Source organism: Lagopus muta, chromosome 19, assembly GCF_023343835.1.
Source record: "Lagopus muta isolate bLagMut1 chromosome 19, bLagMut1 primary, whole genome shotgun sequence".
Classification (NCBI taxonomy): Eukaryota; Metazoa; Chordata; class Aves; order Galliformes; family Phasianidae; genus Lagopus; species Lagopus muta.
This window is the reverse complement of record NC_064451.1, coordinates 2,359,261-2,383,898: the sequence shown is the minus strand read 5'-3', so window position 1 is coordinate 2,383,898 and position 24,638 is coordinate 2,359,261. Positions and strand designations below refer to the sequence as shown.

The window sequence follows — 24,638 nt, the reverse complement described above, 5'->3', positions numbered from 1 at the left end:
CTCATTGACTATGATGAAGTGGATTAAGCTCCCCCTTAAAAAAGGGTCCCCTGGGACAGCTTTATGCTTATCATACAATAGTTTTAACACCATTACGTACACATATCTCCCAGAATTACAAACCCAAAGTGAAATAGATGCTAACACTTCACCTGGTGAAACCTATCTTAGGGCAGCTTAAAAAAAAAAAAAAAGCTTGTAAATTACAGTTATAACGAGGCAAAAGATGAGACGTCACAAGGAAAAACAGTAACAAACTGAAAGAAGTACTGCAGCCCACGGTTAAGTGATCAGTTCAGTCAACCTAAAGCCCTATCAGTAACAGAGATGGCGTAAAGCATTCACAGAGTGCTACAGGATGCTCCAGTCGAACAGACGTGTGACAGCACTGAGAAGCAGAAACCACGAGACAGAAGCCTCAAATAATAAAACAGCGCTTACGCGGCTATGGACATGTTGGCTGCAGACATGGGGCTGACTTCTGCTACCTCCTTGGCCTTCTGCAGGGCGAGCTTCTGATTGGTGGCTTCCTCCATCTCCTCCTCATCCTGGTGCAGAAAATCAGACAGATCAGAGCCTGCATGGTGCAACGACAACACCTAGAGTTCCCCAAGGCATGGGTGCAATGTGACCGGTACTGCTTTGCCATGAGAAAAGTAGAAATTCATTAAAAAAAAAGGCAGAATCTCAAAACCTCTTGCAAGGTAGGGTTTCTCTCTCAGCAAAGAGATGGGAAACACAAGGTTTGGTCAAGTGCTCAGTGCATCTTTACTGAGAATACATCTCCCTTGCGAAGCTCTTACCTCTTTTGGGTCTCTTCTTATCACTCAGTGCTTTGGCACAACAGGGAGAGACCTGAGCAGAACTGTGACACCTCTGGGGTAAAGGCAGCCTCATTCATCACGCACTTACATGTGCAAAAGCATTCAGAAGCCTACATCCTAACAAAATGGGACACTCCCAAAGCCAACATGAACTATCTGAAGCAATAGGCCCAGCAGACAACAAAGGGTTTGACTGGCCCTGCTCACACCAGTTTTATCCCAAATACTACCACTGATTTCAGGTGTATCGCTGAGGATGGAGTGGGTAAAAACAGAAAGGAGAAGACAGAGTAGACTGAAGCAGATTAAAGGGAGAGTCAAGCACAGCTCAGAAAGCTGGTCATGTTTGCGAGTTCTACGTGTTCCTCAGATCACCTATGAGGGTTATTTTTTGGACTGCAAATTCCCACAGAGAACAACTGTGATTTATTTCCTCCCACCTGCTGTGATTACAACAGAACACTGCTTAAAATCAAACTGCAGGATCTTTAGCACTGGAATGAGAACAAAAAGCAAAACAAGCAGCATCCCATTCAACTCCAGTAGTCACATGGCTTGAACTTCCTTTGAACTTTCCAGCTAGTTAACTTAGATAGGAAATGATGCCCCATCCCTGGAGGTATTCAAGGCCAGGTTGACTGGGCCCTGGGCAGCCTGGACTGGTATTAAATGTGGAGGTTGGTGGCCCTGCATGTGGCAGGGGGTTGGAGCTTCATGATTCTTGAGGTCCCTTCCAACCCATTCTCTGATTCTGTGATAACAAAATGAGGCCAAAGTACAGACGCTATGGCAACATCCACACCACCGTCAGGGAAGAACCACACGTCAAGATGACAGCAGTCAGCAGCTCCTTTGTCAAGGACCCCACACCTGCATCTGCCCTTCAGAGGTAAACTGTGAAATAGTTATGCTTAAAGCAATGAAAAACAGCAGTAAGACATCCAGCTTTGAAATAGGAAGGCATGTAGGTTTATCATGGAATCATTTGAGTTGGAAGGGGTGCTTAAAGGTCCTTTAGTCCAACCTCCCTGCAGTGCTCAGGGACCCATCCTGAAGGCCTTTTCTCCTTTAGGAGGAAAAAGAAATGATAGGTAATTAATTAAAAAATCTGGTTCCATTACAATTTCAAACCTTTCAGGCTGCCTCTTTTCCAAGCATTAACAGGTCTACAACAAAAACTCTTACTGTGATGAATAAAGAATGAGACAGGCCACCAACAGAAGCCTTGCTGTTTGTTGACACCAAGTCAGCAGTCCATATTTCTCAATGGCTGACTTCCAGAATATGTACTGATGGCTTAGAAGCAGCCTGTAGATCAGTGCTATCTGCAGAATATGAATATTTTGAGAAATAAATTCCTCAAAGAGGAGTCTTCCAAGGTTTTTCTTTCAGCAGGTATATTGAAGCTGTTTCTTCTCTTGGGGAGCTCTTTATTTTTCTCCACCTAAAGCACCAGGTGCAGATTTCACTGTCTTTATAAAATTTCTAGCTTCTATTCTATGCTCCCCAGTGCATCCATAGCACAGCGAAATACTCACTGTCGTAAGGGCAGCCATCCCTAACTCAGAGCAAGCACATTCTTTATCAGATGACTGCTTAATAACATTTCTGTAGCTCCTTCTACACAGAGATCTGTGATCACTTTACGAATGTTAATTAATTCCCTGCCTGCTATGTGTGCTGCAGTGTCTCATGGGGGCACGGGATCATCCTGCTCTGTTTGAAGCACACAAGGCTGACGGTGCACGACTGAGGTGAGCTCTGAACTGTGACATGAGAGCCACCTCTGGGAGCCCCATCATCACCTCATGATAAAGGCACTGCCTATAGGGACCAAAGAAGTGTAAGCAGGAGCTGAGTTCAACATCTTCATCAAAACCACAGTTTACCACATGGTAAAGCCTGGCTTCAGTGCTAATAATAATTATGCGCACAGTTAACACCCAATTAAAGACCTCTCCATTGGGTTGGATGAGAAGCCTCCGTGGCTGCTACTCTCTTGTCTTCAACCTATAATATCTGGGGAATTCTGAACTAATTTTATGTAAAATTCACACATCCTTCCTACTGTATGTTTTTATCCAGCCTTCTCCAAGATTGTATGGAGCAGAGATCAGACGACGTACCTGAAGCTTTCAGGTGTTTTTTAGGAAGGCAGAGGGCTTCCCAGCTCACCCACCCATGGCAGCTTCCCATGCCAAGATGAAGAATGGCAGAGAATCCTAGAATGGCCTGGGTTGGAAGAGACCTCAAAGATCATCTGGCTCCAACCCTCAAGCTGCAGGCAGGGCTGTTGTGTCATGTTGTGACACCAAAGAGCAAATTGGAAGCAAATGTGGGGGACAATTTCAGAGTGTACACTGAATTAGCAAATGAGAAGAAAAACCTGTCAACACATAAGGAAAAAAAAAAAAAAAGCAGAGAGCAGCCTAGAGGGATTGGAGATAGTTCTGAGAAGTGTAGAAACAATGCTGACATTGTAAAGTCAGAGCCAACACAGAAAGGAGAAAGACCCAGGGATGGAGAAGCAAAGGCTGGATAACAGATTTGTTCATAGAATCATAAAATGGCCCGGGTTGGAAGGGACCTCAAGGATCATGAAGCTCCATCCCTCCTTGTGCATGCAGGGCCACCAATCTCCATATCTAACACTAGGCCAGGCTGCCCAGGGCCCCATCCAACCTGGCCTTGAACACCTCCAGGGATGGACGGGGCATCACAGCCTCTCTGGGCAGCTGTTCCAGCACCTCACCACTCTCTCTGTCTTCCCCCTCACATCCAACCTCAATCTTTCCTTCCTCAACTTCAAACCATTTCCCCTCGTCCTGCTGTTATCAACCTTTCCAAGAGTTGATTCCCCTCCTGTTTGTAGGCTCCCTTTAGGTACTGGAAGGCTGCAATAAGGTCGCCCTGCAGCCTTCTCTTCTCCAGGCTGAGTTCTGTAACAACCATTGGATGATCAAATTAAATACAGCTGCAGCTCTGCTGCCCCCTGGTATGGGTCACAGGGCCCAACTAGGGCAACAGTAAAGGAAATCCAAATTCACATCCAGAACTGAGAACGCTGGTTAAAATGCTTCAGTCCTGATGTCTGGGAAGCTTTCTGTCTTCCCAAAATAGAGGCAGGTACAAACTGCTTATGGTTCTCCCACAGTATATGCAGCACTGATCTTGATTAGTTTTACAGCATAAATGTCAAGAACATCTCCTGAGATCAACTGACTCCTGAGTAACTTAATTATAACTCCAGGCCATTTTTGGTTTTGCATGATCATATTTACTTAGCAATAAATCTCTCATTCTCCAGGTTTGCCATACAATTGAATTGCTTTAATCTTTTCCCTCTGCTTTTGAAACTCCCAGAGATATTTTTTCTCCTTTTTTTTTTTTATAATAAGTAAAATTAAAGCAAAAAAAGAAGTTTCTTAAGAAGTTTTATGATTTTGCAATGCCGCTGAATGCATCAATATTTAATTAAACTTTATAAACATAAACAAAGTCGGGTTTCTAACCCTTCCAGTCAGCTGCTGAAATGTTCAGGAGAAAGTGCTATAAGGATTCAGAAAGAAATGGGATGAGCTTCATTACCCAACTATACAAGCAGAAGTTTGTAAAATATAGCTGCTAAGGTAAATACAGGGCTTGTGCACCAGCAATCATTGGCTTTGAGCAGTGGGCTGTGCACACATCCACCTCCACCTTGTGAGAGCAAAGGTGTGCAAACCAAGCCCAGTGCTGCTGAACATCACTGAGTACAGCACAGCCAGGAACAAAAAGTGTGCAATGACCCGAATGCAAACTGCAGTGATTGGAATCCTTTCTGTGCTGTACAGAGGCTGTTTCCATAGGGAATGCTCAATATAAATCTAAGCACACAGCAGAGCTCCAGCAGTGACTCTTCCAGCTTGTGCCAGGACCCGGCTTTCTGCCTCTGCTGTGCTTTGGATTGCTCTGCACCTGGTAGGAGGTGGGAAGGTTCCAACATTTTGGCTTTAAACTCACTGTGACCTCTTCAAGTTGTTTTCCAGAGTTGATTGGAGAATATTAATTCTTTGATTCAAACTCCACAACACACGAAGCACCAGCATGAGACAGCGAAGGCAGCCACACACCACCTGTGACTCCCCACGCCGAAGCCTCAGACACACAAGTCAGCCAAAACCCATTAATTCTTTCGCCTCTGCTCTTGAAAAAAAGCAAAAGCTACAGAAGTGTGTTCACCTCCACACAGCAGCAACACGAGCAATGTCTGCTGCCTGCCCTGGCATGAAGAAATGGAACAGTTTGCAGAAACAAGCCTCGAGAACCAAACAGAACGGAATGAGAGCGGACCTCTGGGTTCTTATCAGCAGTGTAAATTGGCACACAGAGGGACAGCATGAATGGAAGTCTCTGCTTTTGGTCCAGCAGCTGTGGCCCAAGTTTGAAGAACCAGAAGTCACGTACTTACCTTGGTCAGCTCTTGGGCATTGGCCAGGTTGTCAACGGCGATGGCCAAGAAGACATTCAGGAGTGTATCTGTTGGGGAGCAGCTAAGGAAAAATCTTCACATAGCAAATAGAGAAAGCAATTGCTCTTCTCCTACACTACAGCCTTCTTTCTCCACTTCCACTCATGGCTATATTACTGGTGGATCCCTTGCACCACTGCTCTGTCATCTTTATTTCTAACTCACCAGGAGTAGCATGTGCTGGGCACCCACCTGACTTCACCAGCACACGTCCTGAGGGGATACACACACCCACACACACAGGATTTCACCATCATTTATCCTTCCTGCTTAACAGAACAACTGGTAGCTCCTGGAAATTGGCCATTATAAAGGCCATGTTAGCATACAAGGACATTGGGCAACACGAAAAGGCTGAGCTGAGATCAGTGCTGTGCCACGTGCCATTGGAAGGAACTCTCATGGCTTATCACAGCAGAGGGGATGTGACAACTGCACAGCAGTTGCAAAGCAGCCACAAAGAAATTGTAAATCAGATATCTTTGCATACAACATGAGAGCAAGCAAAACAAATCCAAGTCTTAACCAATGCCCAAGAAGCAAAAAAACATTTGCTCCCATACGCTGCCTGGTGACAGGACCCCATGGCTGCGTAAATCTATGACTACTGCCCTAAATATGAGCATACATGCCTTTTACGTTGATCTAATGTATTCACCCTCTGGAGATTCACAAAGCATTGCACTGCTGTTGCATTCATACTCTGTTGGCCTCGCCAGAGCCATAGATGAGCCTGGCTTCAGCAGCACCCTGTCTGTGAGTGCTGCATGCTGAGCACCACCACTTCACATTGGCACAGCTTCAGGAGACTCCACAGGGCAGCCAGAGAGCAAAACTTGCCCAGATTCAAAAGCTCAAGGCTTCTTGGCTTTCCTTTATCAGGAGCCCTCATCAGACTTGAGAACCTTTCAGGCCTCTCATCCCCATTGAGACAAATGCCTCCAGAGCCAAAACACTGATCAAAACCCAATCCTCTGCTTGGGGCAGTGGAAGTAGGAGCAGAGTGTACTCCTTCAGGATGTGTCTGCATCCTGCAGGGAATGGGACAAGGACTCCTGGGTTTTCTCCAGGCATCCATCAGGATTTCACCACCACAAGCAGCACGGGATAGAGGGTTTTACCATGCATGGATGATTCCATGGGGACAGCAAGAGCTGTGAAATGTGATGCACATCCACTGCGAGGGGTATGGGGCAGGAGCTCCTCGCTCCCACTGAGCCCAGCAAATGAAGAACAAGAAGGGAAAGATGATAACCAGAATGATCATCTCCCTCCCACGCTGGAGAGAGAGCAAAATCAACTTTTCATTTGCAAAGATATCTGTGTCTCCATTTCCTTTTACCTGGCGAATGGCTGAGGGGCCACCCTTGGTGCTTCGATGTTGGAAACGCCTCCAAGCCCCTGGCTGGGGGGAAGGAATGTCTCATAACAAAGTTGTCTTCCTACCTCTGCCTCCTACACACACATGCTGAAAATGCCTCGTGTAACATAATCGGCCCCTGGAAACAGCATTATTGGGTGGTTTTTTAAGCTTGGGGATGTTTTGATTAATCAAGCAGACACGTTCCGGTGGAATTGAGTGTTTCTTCCCCCCAAAAAAGTCCTTCCAACCCTTTTGCAGAGCTTGGGAACTCCCAGACACCAACCAACCTCCATCTCCAGGCTGTACAGCCTGACCAGACACTGAGCACAGCTCTACATGCTGCAGCAAAGTGCAGAAGGCCTGGCCCCAAGCATTAGCTGCTTTTCATTTTAGGTTTTTCTTCATAATTTTTGGGCTTTTTTCTCCTTTTTCCCTCAACAGATGCACCAATTTATCAATTTACCACATAACAATGAAGAAAAGCACGGTGTAATTTCCAAGAAAATGAGCCAAGTCCTGCTGTCACTCCAGTCACACTGCTTCCATTGAACCGTTTCAGACACAGAGGTCTTTGCAGTTGAAAATGCAAGAGAATTCTGTCTTAGAAAACAAATGTTTATAGATCTTTTCCTTGCAACGTGCTTTGAAAATACAGATTCACAGAACAATTAAGGTTGGAAAAGACCTCTAAGGTCATCAAGTCCTACCATCCATATAAATAGATTCAAAGAAGCAACTGAGCTACAGCAAAAGCAAGGGAAAGCAATCTTGCTTCTTCCTGAAATGGAGCGATTACAGAGCCCACATCAGTTTGAAGAGCAAAGGAGATCTTCAAGTTTAAAAGGAGCAGGTTTCGCAAGCTGACCCAAAATCACCAACGCCCATTCTCTAAACTGCATAAAATAATGTATTCTTACAGCTTTCTGGAGGAGATCTGTGTAAAAAGGAGAGTGACCGCAATGTTTAAGTCCCCAGTTATAGAAGAAAAGACATTTGACATTAAGCCAATCCATAACTAAACTAACCAGCAGTGCAGGATTGCTCTGTGCTGGGCACCCTCCCACTCTCAGTAGGAAGGTGAACCCACGGCTCACATCTGTGCTTCGCCCCACTCTGCAGCATCACTGACATTAATGGCTGTTTTACTTCCAGCAAAAATTTAGTTCTGCTATTTTCTGGCAAACTGAACTTTATTTTCAGACCTTCCTGCTTATGTTTTGACAGCTAAGAATAACGTTAAGTCCCTGGTAAGTCATACAGTTCAGCTTTCACCCCAAGATAAATGACTGCCTGCTGCTTGCTCTCAGCATCCAAACCATAACTACGGAGAAGCAGGGATAGCTCTGACCTTCCTGAAAACCTGCTTGAAATACCAGCGTGAGCATCTGTGGGCTTAATGCTGCAACTCCCACGGTAAACACACAAGGATTTAACCCCTTATCCTCCACTGACCCCTCTCACTGTGTCTAAACACCAGTAGAGTCATGTGTGGTGCAGGAGAGCTCTTCCAATTCATGAAAGCAACCGATCCTCTCAGGCAAAGTCTTGGCCATGGCAAGGAAAGGCAAAGGCTGAATCCATGGCAGTTGCAAGGGGGGAGCAGGTCTTCATTGCATCCATGTGAACAACCCCTGCTGTCTGTTACTGAAACTGAAGTACAAGGGAGAAGACCTCCCTTTCAAGTGAAGGGGCAAGAAAGGAATTAATACCCTGCTCTTCAACACTGCTGTATCTCAGCTGCTCTGAGGTTAAAAGTCTCTCTCTCTTCCCCTCAGCCTTGCTGTCAAGCCTGATTACGACTTAATCTCATTTCCAAATGCCAAGCCCTGAGGACTGAGAGCAATCCCAGCTCTCCATTGACCCACTTTTCAGACGCAGCATGTTTCTGGAAGGAGCACGCTTAGGCGGGTGCCTGAGTGTAGCTGCTGAACCAGCTCACATGTCCTGGCTGCTATTGCTCTGGCAGTGCACATTAATGGGACAAACCCCACAGACAGCCCTCTGGGACATGCACAGCTTGCACGCCGCCTGCTCTGCTGTTCCCTGCCACAGCTCCTCATGCCAGTGGAGAGATTTCATGCAATGCAAAGGGCTGAGCCTGCTTCACAGTCCATGGGCTCTGATGTCCCATGTCCCACTGCTGGCTCGTGGTCACCCTGCTGGCCACCAGGACTCACACTTCCCTCTCTGCAGAGCTCCTGTCCAGCAGGGCAGCCTCCAACCTGTACAGATGTGTGCCATTATTCCTGCCCAGGTGCAGGACTCCACACTTGGCCTTGCTGAACCTCATCACCCAACTCTCCATCCTGTCCAGATCTGCTGAATGGCAGCACAGCCTCAATCCACCCCACTGTCTGCTCATCTATCTCACACTTCCTAAACTTACCTACAAGGAAGTTATGGGAGACGACATCAAAAGCCTTGCTGAAGCCAAGGTACACGACATCCACTGCTTTCCCCTCATCTAGTCATCTGCTGCTCAAGCAGAACAGAAACACTCAGCCTTATTATCCCTATTTACAGAACAAACAAGCCAGGCACACTGCCTCATATATGCAACCATTTTCAAGTTTCTGTTTCTAAAGGATGCTGATTGACACTGCACAGCTTATCACTGCAGCCAGTGAACAGCTGGTACCAACGAACATGTAGTCAGCCAACATGAGCAATGCTATGCAACATCAGCCCAGCAGCATCTTCATCACAAAAGAGAGAGTGCTATCACTAATTCTGCGCTCTGCAGGCTCTCCCATCCCTCCAGCCATTAGGCCTGAGGATCACTTTGCTTGGTTGCACATAAAACACAGCCTCCTGCTCCAAGTCTTTGCTCTGTATGACAGCTACTTCCAGCACACCTTGGGGCACTTCTGGAGGCTCCCAGGTTCCCATTGCCCTGAGCAGGCTTTCATGACAAAGCGAAACAAAGCATCTTCATGGATGTATTTCTTAACTTGGAACAGGACCAAATACACCCAGAGCCCAAAATACAAGGGTTAGACTCATGATTTAAGTATTGTGTGAAGATATTTTCAAGCATTTGAAGTAGCACAGCTGGTGAAGCTGTCATGGCACCAAGAGACTGATGCCCAATTTACGTGCTAAAGCCATTTCAACTCTTTCTCTGCTTGGTTTAGTGTAAACTATCCACAAAGATAATCAAAGTACAGATGTCCTGCTTTGACTTGAGTTCAAATATTTTTCCTACAACATAAATGAACTCAAAATAGGACGTGCTTAATCTAAATCCATGAAAATTAAAACGAACAAAGACCATGCTCACATAGCCACCAGAAGTGTGACACCAACAAGGACAGCTTGCCTACTACTCTTAGCTCAGGTGCTGCAAGGAGCAAAGCCACAGCAAAAATCTGGTTTTAAAAAGTGCAAGGTTGGGGTGGGTAGGAATTAAACCATGTTAGATATTTCTGGCACCCTACAGTAGGCACTAAGACAAGGTAGTATGCAAGGATACAGTTACCAAACAACGTCAGGACGATGAAGTAAATGGAGGAGAACATCCCCGAGTGGACACCGCCCTGTGACTCTATGCCATGGTACATCACTGCGTTCCAGTCCTCCCCAGTCAGGATCTGCACAGAGAAATGCAAGAGAGAAGAAAATGACACACAGGGAAGACAAAGAAGGTACAAACTGGGGGAGCTGGGCGATTGGACACAATCTGGACCGGTCTCAGGCTGTGGAGTGGACACCAGCCTTGCAGCCCTGGATGGTCACAGCTCACACACAGCTTTCTCTTCTGCTGCCTCTTGGTTATGCATATGCTTTCCACCTCTGGCATGGGCTCCCATGTAGAAGTCACATCCCAACACGTCTTCCAACCCATCTCCATTTTTAAGTCACGCAGAGATGTCAGGTTTTAACAATTCCACATGCAGCTCATGCAGCTCATTCCAAAGAAAACTCTGACATCCAAGCCCAGTGCCCCGAGTGCTTCATCTCCTCTCATTTCAACTCAGAGTTTGCTCAGTCATGACCCAACACACAGTCTATAAGCACTGGGTCAGCCCATAACAGGAGAAACACAGCTAAACAAACTCCTTCCCCCTACTGAAAGCCCACTATTCCCCAGACCCTCAGGGCTGCAAACAGCCTTGCTGCAGCTGATCGTTTCTCCAAATGGAAAACGCTCTAGCACAACCACTGCAAGGTTTGCACCACAATGGCTCTTTTTCCTAAGGCCAAAGGATCCTCAGTCAACCAGGCAACCATAAGCCTCCAGAAAACTTAAGCAGAAGCAATATCCAAATGTGAGTGAGGATAGCAAGGGGCAGTTTGAAGGAGTCTCTGCTCCTCCTGCATCCTTGTATGAACAGAGCCCTGAAGAGCTGCGCTGGCTGCAGGATGGCATGCTGACCCAAGGCTGATTAGCAAACATGAATAATACAAAACTCATTTTAATAAGTGGAAGAACCTAAGCCTTAAATAAGCCTTGTCACTCTAGATGCTAACTTTGCACTATCCTGAACCACCTGCCATTCCTCACCAACACAGAGCAGCAGATTAGATTTTCACCTGCCCACCATGGCCAATCCTACCGATAGTTACATTCATTACATTGAGAAATGCCCACTGCAATTAAGAGCTCAGATACCTAAGGAGGAAGCTGCCTATGTGTTTAGTACAAGAAAAAGCAAAAAAAAAAACAATAACAACAACAACAAAAAAACAACCAGAAACAGAAAAAAACCCTGAAGCACAGTGTGAAGAAGCAATCAATCCCATGTGCATACAGTATGCTCCAAATAATTACAAATTGCAGACTATCTGCTGAAAGAGAGAAAATGTCTTGCTGCAGGGCTGGTGCTGATGACAGCATTAAGGCAAGAAGAGACATAAGGCTGTGCAGTGCACATACAAACTTGTTTCCCAAATGCAGTATTTGGTCGCAGATAATTCATTGCAAGCAATCTGTACCACTAGAGTTGCCCTGGGCTTGCAGCAGGGAATGTGAACCACACCACTGGGCTTCAAACTCTGGCATTCAATTACACTGAGCAGCGTTCACAAACTTGTGTTCACATCATTCCCATGAATTCACAACTGCTCCTTCTGTCTGGAAATGAACACACAGCGATTGCTGTTCATACAGACACTCATGGGAAGGAGGTTGGTGAGAGCATTTGTGTGACCTGCATGAGACCAGGGCTTCCAGATACCACAGACTGCAGGATGCACAGAAACCCAGCAGGACTTGGGCTTCAAAAATCCAGCCAGAATGTTTTGAAAAGGAAACGAGATAATGAAGGAAAGAAGTTTCATGAAACTGCTGCAGAGAGATAAGTGGTCTAAATTCAGCAGGCTGCGTGCAGAGCTGGGGATGCTCTCAGAGGCTCTGGTGAGATGCACTCTTTGACCTGCTGCCCTTCCCCCATTTGCACCATTGCTCCCCAGCTGCAGGAATTACTCAAGCAATTAGGTAGCAGCCCTCAAGGAGCAGAGCACGTGGAGTTAATAAAGGCCTTTCTAGTCTATAAAGTCTGTTTTTATGGATGCTGAGGTCTGGCTGCACCCTGCTGTTTCAGCTCCTCACCTCCAGCAGCCCCTGGGGCTCCACTCCTTCACAGCACGTGCAGTTATTTAAGCAGCAGCCCTCCAGGAGCAGAATACATATGGTTAATAGAGGTATTTCTTCTTTGTAGAGTCTCTGTGTTTATGGGTGTTGTAAACACTTGCAGCTCAATGACTGCTGCAATAGAGGCATGTTGCTATTTGTCACGCCTATATATATGAATATATATATATATATATATATTTGTATATACACTGATTGGCATTCAGCTCACAAAGACTGTTCTTGAGAGCTGGAAGGAGAGTAAAAACGTGTGATACTTTTCTGTGGGAACTGAAGGGCAGTGGGACTCAGTAGAATCCAGTGCTGAGCTCAGCCAGAGAGACACAACACAAACTGGGATCCCGTGACAGAGGCTGTGACCGACCTTCCAACCTCAGTGGTTCTGTAACTCCATGTTCAATCTGAGCTCTAAAGGGCTGGCTCTGAGGAAGGTCATCCACCTCCATCTTATAGTCTCTGCAAAGGGGTGAGGGATGGGCAGGGCGTATCTGGCTCTATCGTATTTGTTCTCTGCATTGCATACGTTCACTGGATAATGCCACTCTGCTGATTGGAGCAGCATCCAAACGAACCTTCTGGCTGGTCAAGGAGGATCCAAAACCTCTGCTGAAGAAATGCTGACATCATATCTGCCACTCAAGAGAGGAGTGGGATTGGCTGGGAGCAAGAGGTTATTGAAATGCCTCTGTGAGGTTAATTGTCAGGGAGTTAATTCGGTGCCAGTGGTTTTGCTGCTCTTAATTCACAGCTCTGATGCTCTATACAGATGCCATAAAATCAGCACTGTTTTCCTTCATCGAACATCCACTACGCTACAGGGACATTCATTTTGGGAACAGAAAGGAAATATTTCAGCAAAGTATTTTCAAGAGATAACTGTAGTCCCAAACCAAAATAGCAATGAAATCTCCAGATGCTCATATCCGGAGCCTGACGGGGGCTCCGTTCCAACTCTGTGGCAATACCTTTCCATTTCTGTAAGCCCTTCCTTTGATGAGCACTAAAACACTATGCAAATATTAATCTACCATGATTTGCAATATCCTGCCAGGTAAGTACTGCAGAACCTGTTCTACATCTGGAGAACAGCAATGCCCATATGAAGCTGCTTACACAGAGGTCATGGGACGCATTTTCTTTAAGCTTTTTCTCCCTTAATCCAAAACTTGTCATCCACTCAACCCTTCTTTTTTTTTTTTTCTCTCTGTCTTCTCTCCTTATTTTTAGGATGTGAAATAACATAATCCAAGTCTTGCTGAGCTCTAGGGAAGCTTGGATAAGGGTCAAGTCTTAACTTGAGCTACACCTAGCAAAGAAGGAGGCCCTCCACGGACCTGCTACCTGCACACTGAGCAGGATTGTGCATCTCCACCTCTCTCCTTCAGTACCTGAAATAAATGTTTAAAAATGACATGCAGAGAACAGCTGCAAAATGAGCCTCTTAAACCTGCACATTGCATCTCCCAGAGCTGCTACTTTCCCCTGCCATCACACAAACTTGCCCAAGGCTGATGCCTCTTTATGTGCTCCCCCATCGACTGTAATTCTTATCCAGCATTATCTTATCTTGAGCTATTACAGTGCAAAATGCTACATTACTTCCTAACTGCCTGGAGCTAGCTCAGGCAGTTCTCCTCATTAAATTACAGCCACTGCAGGAAGAAGTGGGGCAGGTCAACCCTCACGGGCTGTGATTTTTGGCCAAACGGTTTATGCAGTGGACCACATGAAATGCTACCACTGCAGTGTGCAGCTGTGGGCAGGGGCCTTGAGAAGAGGAGAGCATGGATACAACATCTTTGAGCATAAAAACATCTACTTTATCAAGATATTTCTTTACCTAACAAAAAATACTCTCCTTAATACTCCCTTACTCTCCCAATACTCCCTTAATTCGGCAGCACTGATCTTTAATGATGCATTGATCGGTCAGTGTGGCCAAAACACCTAAGAAGGAAGGAATTCACCTTTCCTAAATTCATTGGAGACCTCTCTGCTCACCAGAAACAGGAGGAGATGCCCAAGAATTTCTTTTCTGACCCAAGACAAGGGATGGCTTTACCTGGAACACTGTGAGGATGGCAGCTGGAAAAGTATCGAAATTCGTGGTTGGTGTTTCGTCTCTAAAATTGAACCTAGAGGAAGAATCAGAAATAAAAACAATAGCAATAAGGGAACAAGCAAATCTCCTGCAGTCCTGTAACATGCTGTAACCTCAGTCAGAGACCAGCATTGGTTTCACCCGGACATAACATCCCAAGGACTGCAGTGGAGAACGTGACGTCATTGAGAAGATGGCTACAGAGTCATGAACAGAAACTAAATTTGGATCGGGAGAAAAACTGGCTCTTCAGAATTAATTATATCCTAAATTCAAATGGACAATGAAAAGATAAAAGCATTTTGCAGAACAAGCCATTCCAAGAAGCCTTAGTCCATAGGTGTAAAGTCAAAATTGAAATTGTCTGCCTCTTCTCAGCAGAAAGGTTGGTGCATGTACCATTGGAGTCAGACGTGCCTGCCCTGCTGCCCCTCTCCTTTTGTGCATTCCAAGTGATTGGAAGCACAGTGATTAATTAGACTTACTGCCCTCCAAAGAGCTGCATCCCCAGCAGAGCAAACACCACAATGAAGAGGAACAGCAGAAAGAGCAAACTGATGATGGACTTCATGGAGTTCAGCAAGGAGACCACGAGGTTCCTCAGGGAGTTCCAGTATCTGTGTAGGAGATCAGAGCACAGGAACCATTAGTGGTAGAAGAGCCTTCAGTTTAGAAATTAATTAGATCCACTCTTTAATTAAAAATAACTCTAAAAAATGGACAGCAAGGGCTGTTGGCATCTTTAATCTCCCCCTGCCAATGTAATTGAGAAATACATTGAGTTCAAGAATGAGGATTTTTGAGGCAGGAATTTTTCCCAAACTCCTTTTGTTTTCCTCTTCTTCCTCTCCCCTGCTGCAGCTGGGAGGACCGAAGTGCCCCACACTGCTCTGGGATCATGCACCCATTCCAAGAGAAGTTATGTTCATAACACAATGACTGCAGGTTTCAGGGGATATGTTGGTCTCATTGTGGAATATCTTCACTTTTGAAAGACAAAACCAAATCTCTCCTTGGAGGAGGAGGAGGATGGAGCCCTTGGTAACAAGGGCTTTGCCCTGCTTGGTGCAATTCCTTCAGGCAAAATCTGCTTCCAGCACCATCTCACTGTTAACCCTACCGAAGCAGCTCCAGCTCATCCCAGAATAGCTCAACACCAAACCCTGAATGATTACAGAGCACCAGGACATAACGAGGGGCTGCATTTCTGCAGCTGCCAGTCCCCATTAACTTCAAACATGACAAAGGGGAAAACATGTTGAGCTGTCCTCTCCTTGTCTTCCTTTCTGAATTTTAGTCCCTCTTGGGCTGTGCTCCTCTTAGTGCATCCTGGTGTCACCGTTGGGACTGACGCAATTTAGCTTTTAACTTTCACATCACTCTGCCATCAGCAGTCACACTGATTTGGGCCATAGGAATCAAAAGCCCTAATAGCAATTCTCCAAATCAAGGTGGACTGTCATCTTCAGCTAAGTCCAGAGGCAAGGAGCCTTGGCCTGTGGCAGCGGGGTTGGAACTTGACGATCCTTGAGGTCCCTTCCAACCCAAGCCATTCTATGATTCTATATGAAAAATGGGGGGTGGAGGGAAAGGCAACTGCTTGGGATCAGGATGTTTCCACCAGGAGAAATCTCCTTAATAAGGCCAAGGGAGCTTCTGCATCAGTGGGGTGAAAATCTGACTTGCTGCCCTGAGAGTGGGAGATTGCTCAGCCTGTTTCATGACTGCTTTGTCAAGTTAAACCTCAGGCTTCAGCTCTTTGCTACAGCAGCTCAAATCCTGAATAGTCACAACAGGCAAAAAGATCATTTTACCCTGCAAAAATGTCCAAACTTTTAAAAAAGCACAACATACAATCAGATACATTCTATCTCTGTAGCTCCGCTGACAATTAATTACTAAAAATTTGCCACAAAATGTGCCTCTTTCAATAAGTAAGATTAGAGTGGAGGTAGACTAAGTGACGTTTTTAGGGCAAGATCCCACTTCTTTTACTGGACATTTACAGAACTTCATGTTCCCAACTCGCACAGTGCCTCCAATGGCACACTGTCATGCAGGGATTTTGAGTCTTTGTGATGATTAGCATCAGATATAAACTGGCAAATTCTCCAGCAACAAAAACCATGCATGGGAATAGCCTGAAAATACCTGCTTACTTCAACCTGTTCTTTTACTGTCAATGAAGGCAATGGTGTAGGTGGAAAAACAACAGCAGGAGCACCCAAATATTTCATCCCATCCCACAGCACTGTTTTAAAACAGAGAAATTGCTCCTGGTGGGTTTGCAAGTTGCACAGCAGCTGTTGCTAACGGCAGCACATATTAACACAACACAAGAGCATGAAGACAACAGAGAAGCTGGAGCAACCCAACTCCAGTCAACGTTCACATTTACAGGCTCCAGAGAGAAACCTCAGACATCCCCAGAGCAGACAGAGCACAGACAGCAGCAATGCACTTATATTCATGTCAGCACCGTGGTTTGAGCATCAGGATTTATTATCTGGCAGTAGCCAGAGCTCATCTCAGTAGATCTAAATCCTTAAATACTATCAGCAGCAGATAAGGGCAGCAGGCACTTATTGAGAGTCTTGTTTTAAGCAAGTTTAACAAATAATGAAGTAAAGCTGGATGCAGCTGCCCCAAGCAGAATGGTTTCAAACTACAAGAGGGGAGATTTAGACTGGGTGTAAGGAAGAAGTGTTTCACACTCAGGGCAATGAAGCACTGCACAGGCTGCACAGAGAGGTGCTGGTGCCCCATCCCTGCAGACAGCCAAGGTCAGGCTGGATGGGGCACTGCTGGAGCTGTAGATCATAGAATTATTGAGGTTGGAAAAGACCACTAAGATCATCTTAGTCCAAGCCCAGCCCATCCACACCTACAAACCTGCACAGAAAGGTGTGGAAAAAGCTGTTAAAAGCCCTCAAAGGTGCAACTTTCTAAGAACAGCCTACCAGAAGCTCAGACTGACCAACCAAAGGAAGGACAATTCTACACCTGCAGCTCTCTTCTTTCCCTTACCCACGGGGTGACTTTGCACGGTGCCTAAGGTGAGTGAAACAGGAGCTGGACTTACTTGGTGACTTTGAAAATCCGCAGCAGCCGCAGAGCTCTCAGCACGCTGATGCCAAACGAGGTACCAGGTTTCACTGCAGCCCAGATGACTTCAAAGATGCTTCCCACAATGACCTGGAAGAGGAGCTCATTTTACAGAAGGGAAAACTTCTGCTTAGATCCTTGTGGCGCTGCCAGAGAGGCTGGGGGCTAAAGAAGAGTCAAAAGTTGGGGCTATGATGGTTTTCCAACGAAGGTTTCAGTGTAATTTTGCAAAATTGTGAATTAGCCAGCAGCAATATGAGAGGGGTTTGGTTCTAACTTTCTGCAGTCCAATCCAAAAAGGAGCAATATCTAGACTGGCATAGAGTGGAAACTCTCTTCTTCCTTCTCTAGCAAGTCAATTACTTCAAAATAGCCTTTTTTAGAGGACACAAGACTTTGTCACTACTATAACTTATAATTTACGTAACTGTAAGTGTACAGATATTTCATTTGCCTACCCTGCATGGTCCAGGCAGCCCTCAGAGACGTGGGGACATCGCCCCATCCGCCTCATCCCATTAGAGAAGCACCATGGCTGCATCCCAGAGCTGCAGAACAGCCAAGTGTTAGCTCCTCACTGAATGCCCAGACTCTCCTGGCCACTGAGTCTTCGGGAGAGTGATTAAGATAATGGCTACAAAGAGAGTCTCTAGCTCTAGTCTAGAGACTAGACTAGTCTAGTCTCTCTAGACTCTTTTAGAGTCCTAAAGAGTCTCTCATGTGCACATCCATCATCTGCCTCAGGTTATGCAAAATAAATTGTCCTCAGTCAAGGGGGTTGGTTTTGTTTCTAATTTTTGCCCATTTGTCTTAAGGTTCACAGAGCATTAACCTGAAGGGATAAACACTGTTGTTTTGGGCTTTTTTTTTTCCCCTGAAATCCCCTATTACAAAAAGGACAAAATAATAATGGGCTAAGCACAATCGGGAAAGGGCAATTATATCAACACGGGTTACTGCATGGTTAATTAGAGAGGATGGGCATTTCTCTGCTGATAGCTATCATTAGCTGCATTAAGCTGGCATTTCAGACTCACACAGACCGTGGTCCCACGGCATGAAGCACGCCATAAACATGCTATGAGCAGCCCCAGGGAGCAGCTCAGGCCTTTGTGCACGGCAGCAGCAGAACAGTGCTGGGGACCTGCGCAGCGCCGTGGCACTCAGCAGCTTGCAAACCATTTCCACAAGCAGGAGCCTGTCTGTTTTTTGAAAAACACAGCAGGACCTGCAGCTGCTCTGCAAGAAACACGGTACCCTGCGCTTCAAGGAAACACAGTGGGAAAAGGGGAACAAACAGCAGTTGCTCAGCCGGTGGCTCCCATTACAAAAGGAAGGAATTAAGATTCCTCTCCCACTGCCTATTCCTCTCGGGAATCCCTCGTGAATCAGCAAAAGCCTTTCCTCAGGCACTCCACGCATTACACTGATCATTAACTTCCCTGGCATCTCAGCAGGGCCTCTTGGGGGCAGTTGCACATGAGACCCCGCTGGACCGTTTCTCCCAAGACTGATGTTGATCTGTTTTGTTGTTTCTCTCTTTGCTTTTGAACTGTTCTATCAGGATGGTTTGTCAGACTAAACTGGTTTCAGATGTCCCAGTGTGGGTGCAGGAGCCAAATTAGTTCTGGGGGGTGGAAGGTGGGTGAGGAGAAAAACGCAGACAGAAGTAGGATCCCAGTGGGCTCTCTAAAGGATGGAGAATTAGGAACATATCAACAGCTTTACCTCCTGGGAAACCCTCTGCAGAGCTCAATGCCAGTGCTGCACTCACTGTAGCATGGCAGAAACCAGAGAGGCCTGGTGGATTTATCCCATATTGATGTCAAGCTCCTGTATCACCTGAGCTTGAGCGGCAGGAACAAGTTTATCTTGAAACACAGAGCATTCTGGATGCAAGAATCCACACCAGCTATATTACACTAACCAGGTTATTTATGCACTGGTTTTGTTCCATGGTTGGCTGTGCACTACTGGGCCATACAGACAGAAAGGTCTGCACAGCACATTTCATGGCCCTGATCCACTGTCAGCTGCTGTAAACACCTGGGGAGAAAGTCCCACATGGAGGGATTGGGTGCAGCCAAACCAACCTCAGCCTCTTGGACACAGATGGCTCCTGGGTTTGATCTCAAGGGCTGCTCAGCTCTGGGCATTCACAACAATGCTGCCAAAAAGGAACTGTGGTAGCTCTACTGTAGAGTCTGTGCTTCAGCCCTAAATGGATCTGAGTTGCAGCTTTCCTGTAATATGTGTTCAGGCTTCAGGGCACTTGTGTCTGAAAAGCACTGCCTATGTATCTTGAGGTAACGGCCATGGAAAGGATGATATCACTTCATTTGAATGGGAGAGAGACTCTCCCATTAATCAGAGCACTTACTGATGCTGTGAACAGCCTGTAACTCACTGAGGAAATGAAACCCTCAACTGTCACATTTCTTCAAGAGGAATGATAACCAGGGGAGCCTTAATGTGTTTCCCTGCAGCTAATTTATATGACAACCACTCCCTGGCAAAGACACTCTGTTGGCACCACTTCCCATACTCACCCTGAAATGCCCAGCCCTATTCAACCAGGGGGACCACGCAGCTGAAGCCTACTCACCCCAAAGTCAAAGCAGTTGAATGAGGAATGAAAGTAATTTCTTGGTCCCAGTCCATACATCTTCAAAGACATCTCAGTAAGGAACAGACCCAGAAAAACAAACTCGGCGAAATCTAGGAACCAGAGAAGAGATGACATTAGTCCACGAGACCTCAGTGGGCAGATCTCTTCATGCAGGGAACAGCAGTCGTTTTTCACAGTGCAGACTTGCTCCTGCTGGAAGAAAATCCCTTTGCAAAAGCAAAAGCAAACACGACCCTGAGGAGAGTTTCACATGGTTATGTCTATATGCACATTAGCTGTACTCAGACTTGAGGAGCTGGGAGGTCAGTGTTGCACGTGTATTGTATATGTATATGAGCATTAAATAATACTCTCAATCTCTCTGCAAAGGAATTTCAAAGGGAAAGTTCTGGATCTAAAATTCCCAGAGGTCTGATTTAATTGCACAGACAACGTTTTGCAAATGCATGCTGGGGACGTCCGTGCATATTTTGGGAGCGGGGTGTGAGCTTTTATAACGTTCTCTCATGATAAAAATACCTCCCTACCCAACAGAGCTGCTGCCTCTGTGAGCTCAGGCTCAGAGGTGTTGGGTCTGCTGTTAGCTTTGATTCCTATTACGCCTGCACAACCACAGCTCTGCAAGAGCAAGTTCAGTTTCCTCCTGCCTCGCATATCACAGGCAAAAGGCTGCCATGATTTTGGTGGGAAAATGTATCAGATCTGATGAAACAAAGGGCAGAAAGAACGTAGTTGGAGTTTTCTATTTCCACGTCAGGTTTTTAGGACTTGAAGCTATAGGAAACATTGTGTTCGGTGCTATAAGTTCCCAAAGTTAGATGGGGAATCCAAGGAGCAGCAGCAACAATGGAATATTATTAAAAACCAAATATTGAAAGGGTAAAAATCCCCTCAGTGCTTCCAAAACAAACCTAACAGCATATAGTAAACCTCTCCCTATAGAGAAACACTGACAGAAAGAGTCAGACTTCAGAAGGCAGAGAGCAGGGGTGTTGCTTAAAGCAGCACAGACTTTCTCCCATGCTGCAAGGAAGGCTTCTCCTCTAATTCAAGTTTCATGATTCCAGAAGTAGTACTGAGATGGCACCGAGCTTTTCTCAAAGGTGCATGCTGACAGCAAAGTGGCAATGGATGCACTTTGCAGCGAGGAATATTTCACTTAAGAAATCCCAAATCCTGGGTGTTTTGTACACCTGGAATGCGTGGCTTCAGCCAACAAGCATGGGGAAAGGGAGAGCAGCAGGCTCCTTTCAGACATGGGTTTTGTTCAGTTCTCTTGCACATTTCTCCTAAGTGCTTTTGGCCTGGGTTCATCTCACATCGCTGCTTGTCTTGTGCAATTGCCTGAAAAATACAGCTTCAATTATCAAAAAATAAAAAGGGGTTTTACATTTTAAATCAAAAGAAGCCATGAAATAGCATGGGCATGATGTTAACTGAAATCCAGGAAGCACCAGCTAGATGAGAGTGGTTTTATTAATGCTTCAGCAGGGAGCCTACAAGGGCACTTCTGCCAACATTTACAGTAAGGGAGGGAACATCATGAGGGCATTAACTATGTACACCGTGTAACAGACTCCTTGAAACTAGGAGTAATAGCCTTAAAGGAGACTGCCAAGGGCAAAACATTTAAACTTGAAGAATAAGATGGCAAAATGTGAAGTGTGCAGACTTCTCAGCCCTTTTCCTACCACTGGTAGGCTCCACTGGTTGGATCTTCATGCTCACAGAGCATCAAGATGGCATGGAGATGGAGGAACAGCTCTTCTGCCTTCCCCTTAATGCACGGAACCTGCTTGGAGAAACACCAGCTACATCATGTCTCTATTCTTCTCTCCTTCCTGGCAGCAAAAAGGCATTTACAACACAAGGGATCCCAGTGGCAATCATCCAGTTACACTGGCAATACACCTCACAGTCCAAGTGCAGAGGGTAAGGAAGGGACCAGATGAACCAAATCTCAAGCATGACACGAGACACCAACAAGATAAGAATACAGAATTGAAGCAAAACCAAAAGAACATGTTCAATGGTAACGAAATTTCCTGAACACAATTAAAAAGACTGCAAACAGCAAGGATGTTTAAATTCTTAACTATTAATAGCTGAGCCTCTAAATAAGATGCTTAGACTGTAGTTTCCAAGCCGGACTCTAAAATTCCATCCTGCACTTCCATTCTGCATCCTGTAGACTTTGGAAATGGTAATTAACAAGAGGCAAAACTCCCTTAGCAAAGCAGATGCATCTTCCCTGGGTGAGGAAGAATTGATGCTGCTCCTCTCACCTATTCTGCTCATTAGCCCAGAGGGAAATCTTGCAGCAGTGTTTATGCTGTTTACGGAGTTGCTCCCTTGCTGGGAAGTTACCTCTTGTGTCTTAGGTTTCATGCTCAGCAGAGCTCAGCATGGTGTTTATTTGAATGACTTCAATGCGAAGTCCCCCTATCGTGAAGACTGACGTCAAACCCATGCCTTGAAACTGGTGGCCATGCTGGCAGACCAAACTTAGAACCTTTGCAAGAGGTTGCAGAGAGGCCAACAGAAAGCACTGCACAGCCTCCACATGCTTTTTGTGCCTCCCCTTTGTAGGGAGTTTCTCATGCTATTTATCCACCAGACCCAATTACCTTTCAGGTAGGCCCAGTATTCTTTCACAAAATAATGAAAATACTAGGCAGAATTTTAATTGCAATTTTCACCATCAGGTCTCAGTGCACTTTGCCAAAATAACAGCAATCATTTCATAAGGAGGGAAAGGAGGAAGGAAATAAGGATTAATAGTCCATCACCCATCCAGTGAAGCATGAACAAAAGAACAGGCATTACCCAGTGCCACGTTTCATCAATGGAGTGACACATCCGATGCTCACACACATGCAAGACCAGATTATTACGGGAGAAAATCAGCCAGCAAAAGGCCAAAGTAAAAGAGATTCAAACAATATTTGATATAAAACACAGGAAACTCAAAATATCCAAGAAACAACTTCCTTCTGTCACTCTTGAAAGAAGAGCCCATCTCATCCTTTCACAGCCATTGACTTCTATCTGGAGCAGAGCTCAAAACAGGCAGGATAGCTGTATTTCACCACACACCACAGCCATGGGAGCACAGGGGATGGAGGGAACTGACGTGGTGAGTTCCTTGGACACAAGAAATTCACTCAGAGTGCATCAGCTTCTCCAGCTGACAGATCAGATACGTGACTCCTTCTGACGTGGCCCTGCCCATTTAATTGAAAATGCAATTTTGTTGTTTGGACCTCCTGGTGTTCAGACCCCACAAGTAATTTAATCTGCCTTAAACAGAAGCATTTTGTAATGAAATTTTAGTTAAAAAGTTTGATATTAAGATTCTCATTTAATTAAAGATTTGTACCATTGGCAAAGGCCACGCTAGTATCTTTTTGCCCCAAACTTTTGAGTTAGATATTCAGCAGCTCCTTTTTGTCAGTCTCCAATGGATTAATTCCATTTCTGCCCTGGGTCAATCCAAGTCTTGTGTCATTAAGAGCAGGTGTCAAGCCTGCCACTTCTGTTTTCTCTTTCTCCTTGTACATTAAACCAACCAGGAGGAGAACCTCAGTGAATTACAACTTCTCCCTCTGACAAGGCAGACGTGAAATGTTCAGCAGACATAAATAAATATGCTCGTTTGAGAAAGCCTTTTCTTTGCAACCACACATGCTGCATATTTATATCCAGAGGGAGCCGGCTATCTACTTCAAAGGCAAACACAATATCATCAACAAGGCATAATTGCATCAAACACGGGGTTCAACACAGCACAGCACACTGAGAAGCTGTTCTCAAGCTGTAATGTCTAAAACACTGTCTTCCAATATTGTGCTTTTCAGAATGGAGGCATTATAGAACTCATTTTTAGACAAATTGAGGAGCAAGATCCCCGCAGCATTAGCCAGAGAAATCCAGAGAGAGTTGCTGCATGGAGGGCAGCCATAGGCAAAGAGAAGTCTGGTGAGAAGGCTCCCTCCTCCCGTGGGAAAACTTACTGATTTAATCCAAAATCCTTCTCACCACAGTTCCTAAAATCTGATTTGGGGACACCAGGGAGCTCCAGGTCCTTCACCCCTGGAGGTGCCCAAGGCCAGGTTGGATGGGGCCCTGGGCAGCCTGATCTGCTAGGGGACAACCAGCCCATGACAGGGGTCAGGACTGGGTGATTTGAGGTTACCTCCAACCCAGCCATTCCATGACTCTGTGATCTGCACTATGTGCCCGCATTACAGATTTTATATTTTGTCATCCTTACTGATGAAGATGCATCTTTTCTGCAACTAGACTTCAAGTGATGCTTGTCTGCGCTGGATTATAGAGTTCCTTTCTGTCACAATTCTCTTGGTGGAAATAAGTGCAAGCAAATGACCATGGCACGTTTTATGGGAGATAGCCTTCTACAGGGAACTGAAAATTACTTAATTGATAGTCCATGCTCTGTGGAAAGGCACATGGCATGTATGATTGTGCAGTATAAGAAAACTTACTGCAGCGT

At 45.6% G+C, this 24,638-nt stretch overlaps 1 protein-coding gene across 14 annotated transcripts in view; it reads right to left on the bottom strand.

The window, feature by feature from the left end:
• CACNA1B (calcium voltage-gated channel subunit alpha1 B) overlaps positions 1–24,638 on the bottom strand; it is a 264,962-nt gene that overhangs the window by 84,218 nt on the left and 156,106 nt on the right. For all 14 annotated transcript variants that reach the window (XM_048966416.1, XM_048966420.1, XM_048966419.1 and 11 more), the window contains 7 exons: positions 20,102–20,214; positions 17,474–17,586; positions 14,877–15,008; positions 14,353–14,425; positions 10,170–10,287; positions 5,275–5,342; positions 442–548 (listed from right to left, as the gene is read on the bottom strand). In XM_048966416.1, coding sequence (XP_048822373.1) covers positions 442–548; positions 5,275–5,342; positions 10,170–10,287; positions 14,353–14,425; positions 14,877–15,008; positions 17,474–17,586; positions 20,102–20,214 — 724 coding nt within the window. The remainder of the gene's footprint in view (positions 1–441; positions 549–5,274; positions 5,343–10,169; positions 10,288–14,352; positions 14,426–14,876; positions 15,009–17,473; positions 17,587–20,101; positions 20,215–24,638) is intronic.